The 19,343-nt window shown below is 52.7% G+C and overlaps 1 protein-coding gene across 6 annotated transcripts in view; it reads right to left on the bottom strand.

The window, feature by feature from the left end:
- Positions 1-2,368: 2,368 nt before the first annotated feature.
- ADARB1 (adenosine deaminase RNA specific B1) overlaps positions 2,369-19,343 on the bottom strand; it is a 116,780-nt gene continuing 99,805 nt past the window's right edge. For 3 of the 6 annotated variants that reach the window (XM_061423488.1, XM_061423496.1, XM_061423506.1), the window contains 2 exons: positions 9,393-9,571; positions 2,369-6,769 (listed from right to left, as the gene is read on the bottom strand). In XM_061423488.1, coding sequence (XP_061279472.1) covers positions 6,590-6,769; positions 9,393-9,571 — 359 coding nt within the window. In that variant the 3' untranslated portion in view covers positions 2,369-6,589. Of the gene's footprint in view, positions 6,770-9,392; positions 9,572-19,343 lie in introns of those variants that run through there. The other 3 variants (XM_061423483.1, XM_061423520.1, XR_009737558.1) reach the window with 2 other exon arrangements.

The raw sequence follows: 19,343 nt of genomic DNA, 5'->3' as shown, positions 1-19,343 counted from the left end.
TAATGAAAGTATGTAGGCAAATGTTCAGGTTATACACTGAGTGAGGAGAATGATGACAAAAAATGTGTATATGTTGGTATTGAACATTATTCCCAGGAGCTAAAGGCTAAGTAAGAATTAAGTCTAAAAAGCATTTAAAAAAGCCCTGCCTCACTAATTCATGATCAAAGCCTCCTTCATTTTTAATGAAAAAGAAAGTTATGCATTGCTAAAACTAATCAGTCTGATAGCTAGCACTTTCCAATGTATGTCTGCAGTGTTACTTAAGAATATTCAGTTTATCCATATAAGAAAAGAGTAGGGAAGTGAGTAGTTTCTTTTTTTTTTTTTTGACTCTTGAAATCATTTAAGGCGGGGAGGAATTCGGTATTCACGAGAAGCTCGTGTTCATGAGGCCGGACTTTATCTAAACATAGCTGACTTTCACTTTGGCCCCACTGTTTCCTACCCGAGGAAAAAATTTAAACACATAAAAGCAGAAAGAACAGTGTAGTGAATTTCTGTCAGCTCTAGCAATTTCCTACGTTTGGCCAATAACGTTTTATCTAGACCTTCCCATCACTTATGCTTTTTCTTCTAAGCAAGTTCCAGACTTGTTCATCTGCAAAGACTTCACTGCGCATCCTAGCAGCGCCTTTGTGATGCTGACAAATGACACAGACTCCCCATTAGCCAGATGTCAATACCCTGCTGCTAGTGTCCAAATATTTTAGCATTCCTCTCTTCCTTTTTCCATCAGTTTTCTGATTGCAAATGCATTCTTTTATTGAGATAGTCCATTATGTTCACTATTTCAAATTCTTCTTTGCTCTCACATTTTCTATTTTAGAATGTTAATTGAGCTCATTTGAAATTCTTGGGCTGTTTGAAAATATTAGCACATAAACTGTGATGGAGTCTAAATCACTGTCTCCATTCTAATTATCAAATACTTGTACTCATCACACGTCCTCTATTCAGGTCATTCCTCAGGGTGCTGTGGCTGCTTGACAGCTGCCCTCAGTGGCCACAGCCCAGGGAACTGAGGGGTGGGGAGAGGTGGGGTGCACCGGGGCGGGGGTGCCCCAGCTCAGCAGCCTTGCGCTTAGGGCTACAGGTGGACGCTCCCAGCTCAGGGCCCTTGCACGGCCCAGAGCCAATCATGAATTTTACTGTGAAGACAGCAGCCCATGCTTTATAAACAATAAAAAAGTATGATGATCTGGCAAGTCCTGGGGCCTGCTGCCCCCACAGACACCTGGTGGGTTCTCACTGTGCCCTCGTATCCGGAGCCAGTAGTGCGGGGACCGTGGTTCTGACCAGAGAGGGGTCACTGTCACTCTCGCATCTGACTGGGACAAGCAATGCCTCTCATAACAGCTTTCAGAGGCTGCACCGACCCATCCTCAATTCCGGGGCCCTTGCAACCTAACAGGTATGCTTCAGTGTGATCTGCACGTCTGCACCCCGTTCTCGGGCCTGGGAAATGCAGGGTGGCCAACCAGGCCCAAGAGGGGGCGTCTTAGGTACAAGCCTCCCCCAGGGCCCAGAGGGCGCCCAGCAGGCTGAGGCTCAGGCACAACGATGAGCCAACAACTCTGAGGATCCAGCATCTTGTTCTCAACACAGCTGTGAGCTCGTATTGTGTGGCTTTAAACAGCAGCTGGGTTCCACCTCTCCCCAGAATGCTGTAGCTTCACTGCTGGGCCAGTGCCCCAGGACCACTCAGGCTGGTCCTTCTGTCTTTAGTAAGGAAATTATTAATGACGTGATTAATTGGATTTTAATATTAACAATGACTCAGTGACAGAGGAGCCTGGTAGGCTGCAGTCCATGGGGTCATGAAGAGTTGGGCACGACTGAGCGACTTCACTTTGACTTTTCACTTTCACGCATTGGAGAAGGAAATGGCAACCCACTCCAGTATTCTTGCCTGGAGAATCCCAGGGACAGAGGAGCCTGGTAGGAGGCCGTCTGTGGGGTCACACAGAGTCAGACATGACTGAAGCGACCTAGCAGCAGCAGCAGCAACTTACTAAGCAGCTGGTTTCCCAGATGTCCAGCAGTCGAGCGAGTCTTCAGGTAGCCCCCAGACCCGCTTCCAACCTGGGAGCGGATTTTCAGCCTTTCCTGCTGGAGAACGTGTGCTCCGTGTGAGCTGAACGATGCTCAGCCCCATCACAGAACCCGGGGTCTTGCCACCTCTCTAAAGGAGCCACAGGAAGTCCCCACGACTCTGGACTGAACCTGTGAAGAAGAGGCTGCTCCCAGCCTTTTCTCTGAAGTGTCATTGGTCTTTCTGATGACACATACCTTCATTTGAACGTTGCTTTTATTGTGGGGAAAGAAATGGAAACAATGAAAACTGACGCAAAAGAGAGCAAACCACTTGTCTCTAACAGTGCTGCTTTTTATTTGCATGGGACTGTTCACTTTCCAAAAACTTTTCCTATTTGCTTTTCATGTCATTGTAGGAATGCTGGACAAAGGCAGATTTTTTAAAAAGGAAAATCAAATGAAAACAACTTCCTATCCCGTCATCCACGCACGGTGACCAGACTCAGTCCTTTCAGATTGTTCTGTGCGTACCCTCCTTCCATGAAGCATCTCCACAACTGTGAACTTCAACACTAGCTTTACAGCCAGTTTTCCACTCTATTGGGAACATCCTTCCAAAACACCAGCCCTGAACATTATTGCGACCAGGGGGCTACCTCATGGCCCCAACACCCAGATGGTCTTGTCAGCACCACCCTGGAGTGTGGCCCCTCTTTGCTGCCCCATCCATGTCCCTCCACATGCCTCCTACCACGTGGGCTCATGTCCCCCTCCTCCCCAACAGACGGGGTAGGAGCAGGGTGGCTGTGCAGTGTCCACTCCTTTGCCCTGAACTTGGGGACTGGACTCGGAGGGCTGACCCCAGGGCAGGCACTCAGAGCAGACACAGGCGGGGAGCAGGGCCCAGCAGGTGTTGCTCCTGACACCTCTTCCCAAGCAAGAAGGGGGACACCCAGGAGGAGAGAGAGTCTGGGCAAGGCTGTGGTGGTGAAACATGGTTTTATTGAGAACATCTCATGCCCTCTGTCTGAGTGACAGCGTCTCATGCTCGGTTCTGGCTGGTCTCAGTGCAGGAGGAAGCTCATGCGGGGGTTACGTGTGGCCTAGACATTAGTGGAGACGTGGGGACACCAAGGGCTGAGCCCTAGTGACAGTGTTCTCAGCTGAGTTACATTCATAGAAGGTGTCTGAACTCTAGAACAAAATTAAAAGCATAGAACCCAAAGTCGGAGAAGCAAACCGTTTTCGGGGCTCACTCCACAGACCACCTTAAACTGCTCACGGCTGCGCCCCTGATCCACTGTCAGCACAAGCTGTGGCCAAAACACGAGTCCTTGGCTGGGGGGCGGGGCGGGGCGCCTCGTCCCTCTAGACCCTGAGCAAGGGGGTGCAGACATGCTGCCAGGAACAGGAGCCCAGAGTCGGGATTAAGTGAGAGTGCCCACCCCCCGCTCCCAGTTGTGGGGACACAAAACCCAGCACCCCGGGCTGGCTGCTGCTGAGGGAGGGATGGTCCCAGGACTCACAAGGCTGGACCCACACAGTCACGCTCTGCTTTTACCATCTGCATAGGTTTGATGAAAAATAAACCTTCTGAGAGATTCACCGATTTCAAAGAATTTAGAGATGGGAGTGCCAGCTCACTTTATTTCTCAGGCCGGATCAAAGTGATAATTGGGGCAGACCTTACACATTGGTGTGAGGCATTCTGGAAATGCTGAACATCCATCCTTTTCATCTGTTTTGAGGAAAGGGGTAGGCGGTGGCTCCTGGGACGTGCCCAGCAAGGAGACCCAAGGGCTTGGCCCCGAGACGAGGAGAGTAAGGGCTCTGCAGTCTGGAGGGCAACAAAACTATTCCAAGGAAACAAATTCCAGAGAAGTGTGTATCTCACACAATGCTGGCTTGTACATTTTAAAATAAAAGTAACTCGTTTTGATCACAATAAAAATCTCCAAAACAGAAAAGAAAAGCCCCTTTAAGACTCAGAGTCAACCGGCAGGGAGGAGTACAGTGTCCTGACCCCAAGCAGGGGTGAGGGCTGGAGAACCCAGGATGGGGGGCCTGCCTCGGCCCCACCCCCACGAGCCCTGGCTCACTTTTCTACAACACAGGACAGCTGCCCCTTGGGCTGGGCACTGAAGAGGGGCCAGTGTCTTGGGAGAATTAGCACTCCAGGCTCAGCCAACAAGTCAAAACAGCCCCTCCCATCCCCGCTGGTCAAGCTATCCTCAAAAATGTAAGATTTTTTTCAAAAGATCAAGTTCTTGGTTTCGTCAAATCTCTGTTTCTAAAGCCCAGATTAAGGACCCTAGATGTAAAGGACTCAAGGGAACAGCTCCATGGTGACGCCATGTGGGCATCTGGGAGGGGTGTGTAAGATGTTGGGCTCCCTGATTTCTTTGGTCTTTGGGGGTTGAGGGGGTGCTTGCCCTGCTTTTCCTGCCTACAGACAGACAGACAGACACACAGATGGAGGAGACTAGCCACACTCAGGATGATAGGGCTGGAGACTTCCTGCCTATGAGCAGCGTCCAGCTGTCCTGTTACAGGAGCAGGGCTGGCCTCCTGCCCTGGCTCGCCTCCCCCTGGCCTCACACAGGGGTCCTGCCCACCCAGGGCTCCCTGAACCCCTACCCCTGTGAACCTTGGCCACCTTCCCCCCAGCATCTCCCGAGGCCTGAGCACTCTTGGGGCGGGAGCCCTGTGCCAGGCCCGTGCTGCCCGGTGGCACAGATCTGCCTGGGAGAGGCAGTGGCACCCGGCTGAGGCCCTGGGGAGCCGCACATAAGGCATTCAACTATCTGGGGTGGGGGTGGGGAGGGGTCGGGCGTGCAGGGTAGCTTGTGTGTGCGCAACACCGTTCCTCTAGACTTTGTAACCAAAATCCACATATTTTTAAAAAACTAAGTCCATCTTCCACTCCCCATTAGAAAAAAATACCATCTATAGAGACGAGAATACAAACGCAGGGGCTCACAGACGTCTTTTCTGAGTGTGCAGGCCCTGCCGGCCCCTGTGCTGGCAGGGTCAGGCTAAGCCACACTCCGCAGAGGGAGGTGTGGGTCTCAAAGGACAAAGATCTGTCCTTTAACCCGGTCAGCCCGTGTGTGCACAGCACCCTCAGCATGCATCCACAGGGCACACCCTCTAACGTCTCTGTGGTGCGAGGGGACACCTGGAGGCCAGCCCTCTTCAGCCCCACCTCCCACCCTGAGCACAGGGGTCACGGCCAGGGCCACCCTGCTCCTGCTTATTAAGTCCATAGAGGACACTCCCCCCAACACGCCCCCTGGGCACACAGTCTGACTCCTGGACTTGGCTGGGGAGTGGGGTCTGCCTTCTCACCCACAGCACCCCAAGACCAGGAGCTGGCACTGACCCCACGAAGGGCGGGAAGCTCCTCCGGGGTCCTGAGTGGAAGCAGGAGGCAGTCAGTGTGGACTTTGTGCTCAGTGGGGATGGCCTCCCAAGGCCCCTCCGCCCGCCCCGACCCCAGACTCGCTGGCTCGGCCTGCCTGGGCTCGTCCCTGCACAGTGGGGTGCCGGCCCGTGTCCTGGGTGTCCCAGACGCCAGACCACCCCCTTCCCTGCCGTGACACCAACACCCAACCCCGGTCGAGACCACGTGAGCGACACGCTGTCTCGCTAGCTTTCAGCCTGAACACTTCTTATATTTCAAACACGTCTTTGATAAAGTGGGAAAGAATAATTTAAAAATATGCCCTCAGTGGCATTTTCCAAGAGTGAATATCTATGCAATTCATCCTATTTCCATCCTGCGAGGATTCTGGGATGGTCGTTCACATCCACACGATTCAGAGGAGGGACCAGAGGGAATCCTAGGCCATTTATTGTGCGGTCGGCCTGCAGACTCCTTCTGGTCCTTAAGAGTTAAACACTGCTTAAAAAACCCAAGTGAAGGGCCAGGCTCACCGGCCACGTTTGACCTGTGATTACTGAGAGGTTTTCCAGGATATGATCCAACAAGGGGTACAGAAGCTTCTAGAAGAGGGGGCTGCAGGACCTGGGCCACGGTCCCAGGGGCCACCCAGCAGATCACCGTGCTGCAGATCAGCCTCTGTGGGAGGGCAGCAACTGTGGGGGAAAGGGCCACGGGCAGACAGGGACGGTTTCCTTAGGCTAGCTTCCTCGCTACTTCCTAGCGCCCTCCATATGGAAATGCCTCTTTGCACTTAAAACGATGTGGCATAAGAGTGACCTGGCATAATTATTTCTTATTTTATAAACCACATTCCTAGTTCTGAATAAATTATTCAAGAATTTCACACAAAGTAATTTCTATTTTCCTAAACTTCAGGAAGCCCTACTTAGTAGAACTCAATTTCTAAACGTAAACTGAGATTGAAAGCAGTCACTGGATGACTCAGAGGGGAAACGCTGCTGCTGAGATGCAGGTGGGGACCGGGACCCCGAGCCCACACCCACCACCCCACCCCCGCCCCGAACCGCACGCCTGCCCCCATGACGGCGCCCGCACACCCACACCGGCCCCAGCCCGGCTGTGAGGCTGGGGCTGCGCTGCACGCCGTCAGGGTGTGAGTGAGAACTGGTCCTGTTCCGTGGGCTTCTCCACCCAGGCGCCCAGCCCGGCCTTGATGAAGGCTCTGAACAGACAGGCCTTGGCAGCCTGGTACTCCTTGGCGACCAGCTTGGACTCGTGGTACACGTTGGGTTTGGTGATCTTGGAGCGCAGTAAGCTGGAGGGAACCTGTGAAAAGACAAAAAGGCAAGTGCAACTGTTCAAGCCGTAACAGGGGAAAACACAATCCAGGATGGTGTTCAAAGAGCAGCATTTCAGCCTGTGCTGCTTCTGGGGGACCCCACTGACCCCGAGGACCACATCACACAGAGCCACGCCAGACGCCCAAGTGTGCCGCGTCCTCAGCCCCAGTGGCGGCTTCGCAGTTAAACAGGCGGGCTGCTGGCGACCCACAAGCAAGGGACTCAAACGATACACCAACGCTTTCAGGTCTTGAGCAAACACCACTCTGCTGTTTGGTCACAGAGAACTCTGTGCCTCGGCCAGTGAGGCCAACGCATTTCTGTGCAGCTAGGATCTGCAGGGAGGGCAGCTGCTGTGAGGCTGCCCGTGTGGTGACCCTCTTGCCACGTGGACACGGCAACTTCTGTCCATCACAGATAAAAGTTTCTGACTCGATGTAATAGGTGAAAACTGGTCACATACGGATCCACTAGAGAAGATTTTATCTGGGGAAAGGGGACCTGTTGCTGTAAAAACCCTCTAACTCCAAACCAAACCTCAAAATCAACAGGTTTAAGAGGCTTCCTGAAGGGCTGAGTGAACTCAGGGCAGCCCCAGGTTGCAGGGCCCAGGAATCTGCAGTGAGGGGGAGTGCCTGCCAGGCAGAGCTGGTGGGGGGCCAAGTGGAGGGGGTGCTGAGTCCTGGGTTCATATGGGCGTGGGGGCCGGGGGTTACGGGCTGAGCCTGCTTTGGATCTGAGGAGGCAGGGCCTGACTGCCAGCTGAGAGCAGCCTGAGGAGGCAGGAAAGGGTGGCCGCGAGTGGGTGGGGGTCTGGGCGCCTCACAGGGCAGGGTGGCCACGAGTGGGGGGGTCTGGGCACCTCACAGGGCAGGGTGGCCGCGAGCGGCGGGGGTCTGGGCGCCTCACAGGGAAGGGTGGCCGCGAGCAGGGGGGTCTGGGCGCCTCACAGGGAGGGTAGCCACGAGCGGGTGGGGGTGTGGGCGCCTCACAGAAAGGGTGGCCGCGAGCGGGGGGGTCTGGGCGCCTCACAGGGCAGGGTGGCCACAAGCGGGTGGGGGTGTGGGCGCCTCACAGGGGAGGGTGGCCGCGAGCGGGATGGGTCTGGGCGCCTCACTGGGCTGGGGAGGGGGTCTGGGCACCTCACAGGGATCACAGGGCAGGGTGGCCGCGAGCGGGGTGGGTCTGGGCGCCTCACAGGGGAGGGTGGCCGCGAGCAGGTGGGGGTCTGGGCGCCTCACAGGGCTGGGGGGGGTCTGGGCGCCTCACAGGGAAGGGTGGCCACGAGCTGGGGGGTCTGGGCGCCTCACAGGAAGGGTAGCTGTGAGTGGGGTGGGGTGGTCTGGGCGCCTCACAGGGAGGGTGGCCACAAGCGGGGGGGTCTGGGCGCCTCACAGGGAGGGTGGCCGCGAGCGGGGGGGTCTGGGCGCCTCACAGGGCAGGGTGGCTGCGAGCGGGTGGGGGTGTGGGCACCTCACAGGGGAGGGTGGCCATGAGCGGGTGGGGGTCTGGGCGCCTCACAGGACTGGGGGAGGGGGTTTGGGCGCCTCACAGGGAAGGGTGGTCGCGAGCGGGGCGGGGGTCTGGGCGCCTCACAGGGCTGGGGGAGGGGGTCTGGGCGCCTCACAGGGAAGGGTGGCCACGAGCGGGTGGGGTCTGAGCGCCTCACAGGGAGGGTGGCCGCGAGCGGGGGGATCTGGGCGCCTCACAGGGGAGGGTGGCCGCGAGCAGGGGGTCTGGGCGCCTCACAGGGGAGGGTGGCCGCAAGCAGGGGGGTCTGGGCACCTCACAGGCAGGGTGGCCGCGAGCGGGGGGGTCTGGGCGCCTCACAGGGCGTGGGGGGGGCCGTATGGGCGCCTCATAGGGAGGGCGGCCATGAGCGGGGGGGTGGGTGGGACGTCTGGGAGCCTCACAGGGAGGGTAGCTGCGAGCGGGGGCGGGGGGGCGGGTCTGGGCACCTCATAGAGATCACAGGGCAGGGTGGCCGTGAGTGGGGTGGGTCTGGGTGCCTCACAGGGAGAGTGGCCAGGAGCGGGGGGTTCTGGGCACCACACGGGGCAGGGTGGCTGCGAGCGGGTGGGGGTCTGGGCACCTCACAGGGAGGGTGGCCACGAGCGGGGGTGTCTGGGCGCCTCACAGGGAGGGTGGCCATGAGCGGGGTGTCTGGGCGCCTCACAGGAGAGGGTGGCCGCGAGCGGGTGGGGGTCTGGGCGCCTCACAGGGAGGGTGGCTGCGAGCAGGTGGGGGTCTGGGTGCCTCACAGGGGAGGGTGGCCACGAGCGGGGGGGTCTGGGCGCCTCACAGGGAGGGTGGCCATGAGCGGGGTGTCTGGGCGCCTCACAGGGGAGGGTGGCCGCGAGCGGGTGGGGGTCTGGGCGCCTCACAGGGGAGGGTGGCCACGAGCGGGGGGGTCTGGGCGCCTCACAGGGAGGGTGGCCATGAGCGGGGTGTCTGGGCGCCTCACAGGGAGGGTGGCCGCGAGCGGGTGGGGGTCTGGGCGCCTCACAGGGAGGGTGGCCGTGAGCTGGGGGGTCTGGGCGTCTCACAGGGTGGGGGGGGTCTGGGCGCCTCACAGGGAGGGCGGCCGTGAGCGGGGGTCTGGGCAGTACCTTGCCGTGCACACGCATCCAGCGACAGTACAAGGCGTGCTTACACAGGCGTGAGGCGCGGCCCAGCTCGTCCTTCCCCGTGGTGGCGTTGATGACCTCGAGGGCCGAGTCGCCCACCGTCCAGTTGACGCTGAAGTTGGGGGCCTTCCCTGGCTGCCGCGCCTCCGCGTTGCTGATGCCTGGAATGGAGCGAGAGCGGGAAGGTGACGCGGGTGCTGTGGGGACAGGTCTGCGTCGTCAGCCGGGCACACCCGCCCCCCCAGCAGCTCAGTTCGGTCCATCGGGCACACCCGCCCTCCCAGCAGCTCAGTTCGGTCCATCGGGCACACCCGCCCTCCCAGCAGCTCAGTTCGGTCCAGTGATGCAGCCCAGAAACACGCCCCTGTGGGGAGGCGAGCAGGCCACAGAAACCCCAAAACCTGAGACTTCATGCACTGAGTTCCCTTGGGGCCAAAACTGCTGACATCCAGGAGCAGATGGGCTCCGTTTCCAGGTTAATTCAGGGGCCACGTGGCTGTGCACCTCGGCATGTTTGTGCTTGGGCCCTGCCGCCGGGGCCAGGCAGGTTCACACCCCTCCCCACACTCATGACACTCAAGACCCAGCAAACTTGCCTCTTAGCGAGTGTGTCGGTGCCTTCTCAGCAGGGTACAAGTCTCCTGTCTTAACCAGCCAGAGGCTTGTGCTGTGGGGCTGACAGGTGGACGCCCTCAGGTCACTGGGGACTGAATGCAGGTGCCCACCATGGGCAGAGTGACGCAACCCCATGGACCCAGACACAGGCCAGAGTGCTTGCAACAAGAGCTGGCTTACGGTTGCAGTGCCGGACCTCAGGGAGCTCCCCGGGGCTCCTCGCTCTTGGTGACCCCCTCCTCCCCCTTGCACAGAGTGTTAAAGCCAGGGCAGCAGGTCCAGGCAGCCCAAGGCTGGCACCCAGGCCTCGCTCAGAAGCCTCACTTCTTCAGGGCAAAGCAGCATGAGAAGGAACTGGGAAAATTCATGCTTACAGGCCACCAATCTCAGGGATTCATTTCAAGGGACAATATGTGTTCAATGTAATGTCCTTGCCCCCTCCCCCAGATGTGCAGGGGAGGGGTGGGTGCCCACTGTGCTCAGCCTCCCCTTTGCCCCTCCACTGCCTGGTGGGTGCTGGCGTCTGAATCCACACTTGGATAGCACTGGGTGGAGCTTCCTGAAGACCCGGGTATTTTACACAGACCCCACAATGGAACCCCCGGGCTGGCTGCCCAGTGTGTCTTCCCCAGGTAGTCGGTGGGGGGGCGGGATTGCCACAGCAGAGGATAGGTACTGGGCACCGGAAGGGAGCTCGTGCTGGGAGCACTCCACCCTGGGTCACCTGCCCTTCTGAGGTGACTGCCAGAGTGACTTCAGGTCAGCAAGTGAACACTTGAAAAATGATGATTTGTCCCCAGGAAAGAGTACAGAATAAGAGGTGCACATCCCCTCGAGTCATCTGCCCACAGAACTGCCTGGCCCTGCTACTTGTTCTGACTCACAAGTCCTCCTGGCTACAGTGGCCACCTCTGAGGGCTTTGTCCAAGCCCCACGCAGGGGGTCCAGCTGCCTGACTGGCTGCACGCCCTCCTCCCAGAGGCAGTGAAGAGCCTCATGGGAGCGGTGAGAGCCCTCAGTGGGGCCGAGTGGAGAACCACCGCATGCACAGAGCAGAGGTGCGCTGGTCCTGGCCTCCGGTGGCTTCTCCTGCAGCCCCAGCCCGCCGACCTGCCTGTCTCCTCAGGTGTACACAGCACCTGCCTGCAGAATCCGCCCAGCAAGGCCAGTCCCCTGTGCAGGCCCCCACCGGTGCCCAGGGCTGCTGCTCCCCAGCAGCCTGCCTCCAGCTCGGCCTGGGGGACTCGACAGTCGCTAGGCAGACAGACCCAGTTCCGAGAAAATCTTCATGGTTTTTTTCAAGGTTTCTGCCTTCTCTGTGAAACTGCTGAATTGTTTTTTTTTCATTCTAAGACATGAGCCCTGAATGATTTCACTTCCCATAAATGTTTTAACTAAATTATTGGACATCTCACAGAGTGAGCAAACCCTCAATAAACTGAGCCTCTGGCCCCAGAGTCTGCCCCATCCCTGCTCCTCCGCCACGGCAGCCACCAGCAGCCCGACACCACATCACTGATCACTGCTGCCTGCCTTAGTATGTGTTACACAAGTGCTTTCCAGACCTTCGAATTAACGTGTGATCTCTGTACTTACTAAAAACACGTATTCATAAGGCTTATTCCTTACATCCTCTCTGTTCTCAGAGTTACTTTCTCTCGGTTGTGTTTTCTCATATAGATCACTCTCTTCTGTGTTTATTTTCCTCAGAAGTTTGATGGCCATTCATTCACGTTTGTGAGTAAACATCTTGGTTGATGAACAGAGGCAGCTGGCATGGCCTCCTGAGCCTCTTTCTGGGAAGGGCCTGCACGTACAGGGAGAGCCTGGACCCACGTCCGTCTAGACCAAGAGTCCAGAGTCCAGCTTGGCCCCTGTCTGAATGTTGGCACGGGAGCCTCACTGTGGGCAGGACTCCCACCAGGGAAGCTCTGGCTTCGTTCTGGGTGTCCCAGGGCAGCACATCCTCGACACCAACCCTCTGCCCCCAGGCTGCTTCTACCCTGCGAGCTGGGGCCGCCTCAGGCAGTTTCATCGGCTGCTGGGTCTGGGGCAGCTGTCCCGAGCACACGTGCGCAGATGCAGTGGTTCTGCAGGTCCCCTGGCCAGCACTGGGTGCACTCAAGGCCACAGCCTCTTGAGGACAGAGTCAGGAAGAGTGGCTCGGGGAAGAAAGGTGGTCTGTTTAGGTACAACTTGTGGGGAATCTCATAATGGGACAGAATCTTCTGTGAATGAATGGATCACTTCAGTTCAGTCGCTCACTTGTGTCCAACTCCTTGCGACCCCGTGAATTGCAGCATGCCAGGCCTCCCTGTCCATCGCCAACTCCCAGAGTTCACTCAAACTCACGTCCATCAAATCGATGATGCCATCCAGCCATCTCATCCTCTGTTGTCCCCTTCTCCTCCTGCCCCCAATCCCTCCCAGCATCAGAGTCTTTTCCAATGAGTCAACTCTTCGCATGAGGTGGCCAAAGTACTGGAGTTTCAGCCTTAGTATCCTTCCTTCCAAAGAAATCCCAGGGCTGATCTCCTGTAGAATGGACTGGTTGGATCTCCTTGCAGTCCAAGGGACTCTCAAAAGTCTTCTCCAACACCACAGTTCAAAAGCATCAATTCTTCGGCACTCAGCCTTCTTCACAGTCCAACTCTCACATCCATACATGACTACTGGAAAAACCATAGCCTTGACTAGACAGACCTTTGTTGGCAAAGGAATGTCTCTGCTTTTTATTATGCTGTCTAGGTTGGTCATAACTTTCCTTGCAAGGAGTAAGCATCTTTTAATTTCATGGCTGCAGTCACCATCTGCAGTGATTTTGGAGCCCAAAAAAATAAAGTCTGACACTGTTTCCACTGTTTCCCCATCTATTTCCCATGAAGTGATGGGACCAGATGCCATGATCTTTGTTTTCTGAATGTTGAGCTTTAAGCCAACTTTTTCACTCTCCTCTTTCACTTTCATCAAGAGGCTTTTGAGTTCCTCTTCACTTTCTGCCATAAGGGTGGTATCATCTGCATATCTGAGGTTATTGATATTTCTCCCCACAATCTTGATTCCACCTTGTGCTTCTTCCAGCCCAGTGTTTCTCATGATGTACTCTGCATATAAGTTAAAGAAGCAGGGTGACAATATACAGCCTTGACGTACTCCTTTTCCTATTTGGAACCAGTCTGTTGTTCCATGTCCACTTCTAACTCTTGCTTCCTGACCTGCATACAGGTTTCTCAAGAGGCAGGTCAGGTGGTCTGGTATTCCCATCTCTTGAAGACTTTTCCATAGTTTATTGTGATCCACACAAAAGCTTTGGCATAGTCAATAAAGCAGAAATAGATGTTTTTCTTGAACTCTCTTGCTTTTTCGATGATTCAGCGGATGTTGGCAATTTGATCTCTGGTTCCTCTGCCTTTTCTAAAACCAGCTTGAACAACTGGAAGTTCACAGTTCACGTATTGCTGAAGCCTGGCTTGGAGAATTTTGAGCATTACTTTACTAGTGTGTGAGATGAGTGCAATTGTGTGGTAGTTTGAGCATTCTTTGGCACTGCCTTTCTTTGGGATTGGAATGAAAACTGACCTTTTCCAGTCCTGTGGCCATTGCTGAGTTTTCCAAATTTGCTAACATATTGAGTGCAGCACTTTTACAGCATCATCTTTCAGGATTTGAAATAGCTCAACTGGAATTCCATCACTTCCACTAGCTTTGTTCGTAGTGATGCTTTCTAAGGCCCACATGACTTCACATTCCAGGATGTCTGGCTCTAGGTCAGTGATCACACCATCGTGATTATCTTGGTCATGAAGATCTTTTTTGTACAGTTCTTCTGTGTATTCTTGCCACCTCTTCTTAATATCTTCTGCTTCTGTTAGGTCCATACCATTTCTGTCCTTTGTCGAGCCCATCTTTGCATGAAATGTTCCCTTGGTATCTCTAATTTTCTTGAAGAGATCTCTAGTCTTTCCCATTCTGTTGTTTTCCTCTATTTCTTTGCATTGATTGCTGTGGAAGGCTTTCTTATCTCTTCTTGCTATTCTTTGGAACTCTGCATTCAGATGCTTATATCTTTCCTTTTCTCCTTTGCTTTTCACTTCTCTTCTTTTCACAGCTATTTGTAAGGCCTCCCCAGACAGCCATTTTGCTTTTGTGCATTTCTTTTCCATGGGGATGGTCTTGATCCCTGTCTCTTGTACAATGTCACGAACCTCCGTCCATAGTTCATCAGGTACTCTATCAGATCTAGTCCCTTAAATCTATTTCTCACTTCCATTGTATAATCATAAGGGATTTGATTTAGGTCATACTGAATGATTAGTGGTTTTCCCTACTTTCTTCAATTTAAGTCTGAATTTGGCAATAAGGAGTTCATGATCTGTGCCACAATCAGCTCTCGGTCTTGTTTTTGCTTACATTATTTTCTTTGGCAATTCCATGACTCCTCGACATAAGATCAAAATCAAGGGTTACTCTTCAGTAATACTTAAACCTTAGAATTGCAACATTTTACATTAAAACTAGACATGGTCGGTTAACTTAGTGTATAAATATTTTTCACATGAAAGTGCTAGTCACTCAGTCATGTCCAACTGTTTGCAATCCCATGGACTATAGCCTGCCAGGCTTCTCTGTCCATGAGATTCTCCAGGCAAGAATACTGAAGTGAGTAGCCATTTCCTCCTTCAGGGGATCATACCACCTCAGGGATCGAACCCACGTCTCCTGCATTGTAGGCAGATTGTTTACCGTCTGAGCCACCAGGAAAACTCCATAAATACTTTTCATATTCTAAGTTAAATAAACTACCATCTTTAGCAAGAATGGAAAAAATAAAGCTACAAGACAGCAGGCAGTCCAAGGTTTAGCACCAGCCATGTACTTTCTTAGGGCAGGGAGCCCACATGGGCCCAGGAGATCCTGTCTGTAAGTCTGTGGGGTCAATACTCCCGCAGGACAGACACCCAGAAGGAGCTTGTGTTTCCGGGGCTGCAAAGTGAGAACTGGGGTAACGAGCTAACCACAGGCTACTGTGCAGAAAACAGTAAAAGCAGCAAAAGCTTGGTGGTCCTGAGAGTGTCTCTGCTGCTGTATATCCAGCATGCTGAGTCAGAGCTTTTAGAGCAAAAGCATGAAAAACTGAACCGGCCTAGTAACTGACACAAGGGAAACAGGAAACTTGGCTGGCGGCGCTGGTACTTCTCTTGCTTCCCTTGTAAGGGTGCTTCCTGTGCCACACATGGTGTGATCAGATGCATCACACACACAGTGAAGAGTGACGGATGCCTGGGGGACCAGGGCTCCTGTTACAGAGGCTACTGTTCACTCATTAAATGGCCAGGACAACGTGTAGTTACAATCTGGACTGAGTGTGGCCTTCATTCTGCAAACACACGAAACCCCGAGCAGAGCTAAAGGGGAAGGAAATCAAGTGCACAGCACAGTAATGGCCACTCAGTCCGTCGGCCAGGCCGTGTGTCCCGGGCCTGCAGGCCCTGGAGTGGAGCACCTGGGGATGTCCATCTCATTTCCCCTGGGCTGATGGAGGGGGTGGGAACCAATGGGAAACATGAGTCTGTGAGGGCAAGGCAGCCACACACACCCATTCTGTCATCTTCAGCTCCCCAACCCCAGACACAGATTGTGAGACTGTGGGCTCCACCTGGTGGACCTCAGGCCAAATCAGACCCCCTTCTTACACCAGCTTGGGGTGGGGGGTGTTTAAAGCACCAACTTAGGCGAAATACTGGGTGCTCTGGTCCACAAGGTGAAATGCACGCTGCTGACAACCTGGCCCAGAGGACAGGGGATCAAGCCAGCCTCATCCCAAGGACAACAGGGCTGGTGGGTGGAAGGGAAAGTGCCCCCACCCCAAGCAACACGCCCTGAGGATGAGAGGGGAGCTCCAACTCTGGTGCAGGGGGAAAAGGACATCTGGGCAGGGCAGGGCAGGGCAGCAGATCCCAGGACACACACAGAACATGCAGCTCCACGGGACGCACCTCAGACAGGGTTCAAGTCCTCCATGTGCCATTGTATCTACCGGTGTGGGCAAGAATCCCTTAGAAGAAATGGAGGACCCCTCAAAGTGAACAAGAGTCCTAAACGCAGTACTTGGGTACAATCTCAAAAATGACAGAATGAACTCAGTTCATTTCCAAGGCAACCATTCAACATCACAGTAATCCAAGTCTATGCCCCAACCACTAAAGCTGAAGAAGCTGAACAGTTCTATGAAGATCTACAAGACCTTCTAGAATTAACACCAAAAAAAAAAAAAAAAAACATGTTCTTTTCATCTGAGGGGACAGGAATGCAAAGCAGGAAGTCAAAAGATACTTGGAATAACAGGCAAGTTTGGACTTGGGAGTACAAAATGAAGTGGGGCAAAAGCTAACAGTTTTGCCAAGAGGACACACTGGTCATTAGCAAACATCCTTTTCTAAGAACACAAGAGATGACTCTATACACGGATATCGCCAGATAGTCAATACCGAAATCAGACTGAGTATATTCTTCACGGCAGAAGATGAAAAAGCTCTATACAGTCAGCAAAAACAAGACCAAGAGCTGACTATGGTTCAGATAATGAGCTCCTTATTGCAAAATTCAGGCTTAAATTGAAGAAAGCAGGGAAAACTACTAGGGCATTCAGGTATGACCTAAATCAAATCCCATATGATTATACAGTGGAAGTGAGAAATAGATTCAAGGGATTAGATCTGATAAGAGTGCCTGAAGAACTATGAACAGAGGCTCCTAACATTGTACAGGATGACCAAAATCATCCCAAAGAAACAGAAATGCAAGAGAGCAAAGTGGTTGTCTGAGGAGGCCTTACAAATAGCTGAGAAAATAAGAGAAGAAAGGCAAAGGAGAAAGGGGAAAATATGCCCAGGTGAAGGCACAGTTCCAGAGAACAGCAAGGACAGAAAGGAATGCCTTCTTAGGTTACCAGTGCAAAGAAAGAGAGGAAACAACAGACTGGGGAAGACTAGAAATCTCTTCAAGAAAACTGGAGATACCAAAGGAACATTTCATCCAAGGATGGGCACAATAAAGGACAGAAACGGTATGGACCTAACAGAAGCAGAAGATATTAAGAGGTGGCAAGAATACACACAACTATACAAAAAAGGTCTTAATGACCCAGATAACCTTGATGGTATGGTCACTCACCTAGAGCCACCCTGGAGGGTGAAGTCTAGTGGGCCTTTGGAAGCATCACTACAAACAAAGCTAGTTGCGGCTGCTGCTAAGTCGCTTCAGTCGTGTCCGACTCTGTGCGACCCCATAGACAGCAGCCCACCAGGCTCCCCATCCCTGGGATTCTCCAGACAAGAACACTGGAGTGGGTTGCCACTGCCTTCTCCAATGCATGAAACTGAAAAGTGAAAGGGAAGTCGCTCAGTCATGTCTGACTCTTAGTGACCCCATGGACTGCAGCCTACCAGGCTCCTCTGTCCATGGGATTTTCCAGGCAAGAGTACTGGAATGGGGTGCCATTGCCTTCTCTGCAAAGCTAGTTGAGGGGATGGGATTTCAGCTGAGCTATTTCAACTCCTAAAAGATGATGTTGTCAAAGTGCTACACTTAATATATCAGCAAATTTGGAAAACTCAGCAGGGGCCACAGGACTGAAAAAGGTCAGTTTTCATTCCAATTGCAAAAATGGCAATGCCAAAGAATGTTCAAACTACTGTACACTTGCACTCATTTCACATGCTAGCAAGGTAATGTTAAAAATCCTTCAAGCTAGGCTTCAGTAGTACACAAACTGAGAACTTCCAGATGTACAAGCTGGATTCAGAATAGGCAAGGGAATGCGAAATTAAATAGACAACATTCAGTGGATCATTGAGAAAGCAAGGGAATTCCAGAAAACACATCTACTTTTGCTTCACAGACTGTGTTAAAGCTTGACTGTGTGGATCACAAGAAACTGTGGTAAATTCTTAAAGAGGTAGGAATACCAGACCACCTTACCTGCCTCTTGAGAAATATGTATGCAGGTCAAGAATCAACAGTTAGAACCAGACTTGAAACAACAGACTGGTTCCAAATTGGGAAAGGAGTACGTCAAGGCTGTATATTGTCACCCTGTTTATTTAACTTTTATGCAGAGTATATCATGCGAAATGCCAGGCTGGATGAATCACAAGTTGGAATCAAGACTTTCGAGAGAAATATCAACAACCTCAGATATGCAGATGATACAACTCTAATGGTAGAAGGCGAAGAGGAGAGTGAAAAAGTTGGCTTGAAACTCAACATTCAAAAAACTAAGATCATAGCATCTGGTCCCATCACTTTTTGGCAAATGGATGCGGAAACAATGGAAACAGTGACAGACTTTATTTACTTGGGCTCCAAAATCACTGTGGATGGTGACTGCAGCCGTGAAATTAAAAGATGCTTGCTCCTTGGAAGGAAAATTGTGACAAATCTAGATAGTGTATTAAAAAGCAGAGACATCTCTTTGCCAACCAAGTCAAAGCTATGGTTTTTCCAGTAATCTTGTATGGATGTAAGAGTTGGATCATAAAGAAGGCTAAGCGCCAAGAATTGATGATTTCAAATTGTGGGCATGAAGAAGACTGTTGAGTCCCTTGGACAGCAAGGAGATCAAACCAGTCAATCCTAAAGGAAATCAACCCTGAATATTCATTGGAAGGACTGTTGCTGAAGCTCCAATACTTTGGGTACCAGATGCGATGAGCTGACTCATTAGAGAAGACTCTGATGCTGGGAAAGATTGAGGACACTGCGAGAAAGAGGCAACAGAGGACAAGATGGTTGGATGGCATCACCAACTCAACGGACATGAGCTTGAGCAAACTCGGGGAGACGGTAAAGGACAGGGAAGCCTGGCATGCTGCAGTTCATGGGGTTACAAAGAATCAGATACGACTGAGCGACTCAACAACAGCAATAATAACTAGTGATTCTGGGCATCTCTTCCTGTTGACCATCCATGTCTTCTTTAGAAAAATGTCTGTTCAGGATTTCAGCCCAAATTTTGTTTGTTTTTTTAGTACTGAGTTGTATGCACTTTTTGTACACATTGGATATTAACCTCTGATCAGTTGTATCATTAGCAAATATTTTCTCCCAGTTGGTAGGTTGTCTTTTCATCTTGTTGATGGTTTCCTTTGCTATGCAAAAGCTTTTAAGTTTAATTAGATCCCATTTGTTTAATTTTGCTTTTATTTCTTTCCTCTTCAGAGACTGATCCAAGAAAATACTGCTGTGACCTTTATCAAAGAGGGTTCCACCTAGGTTCTCTTCTAGGAGTTTTATGGTTTCAGTTCTTACAATTAGGTC

This window comes from Bos javanicus, chromosome 1 (genome assembly GCF_032452875.1).
Source record: "Bos javanicus breed banteng chromosome 1, ARS-OSU_banteng_1.0, whole genome shotgun sequence".
Taxonomy (NCBI): Eukaryota; Metazoa; Chordata; class Mammalia; order Artiodactyla; family Bovidae; genus Bos; species Bos javanicus.
This window is presented reverse-complemented; position numbering and strand designations above follow the sequence as displayed.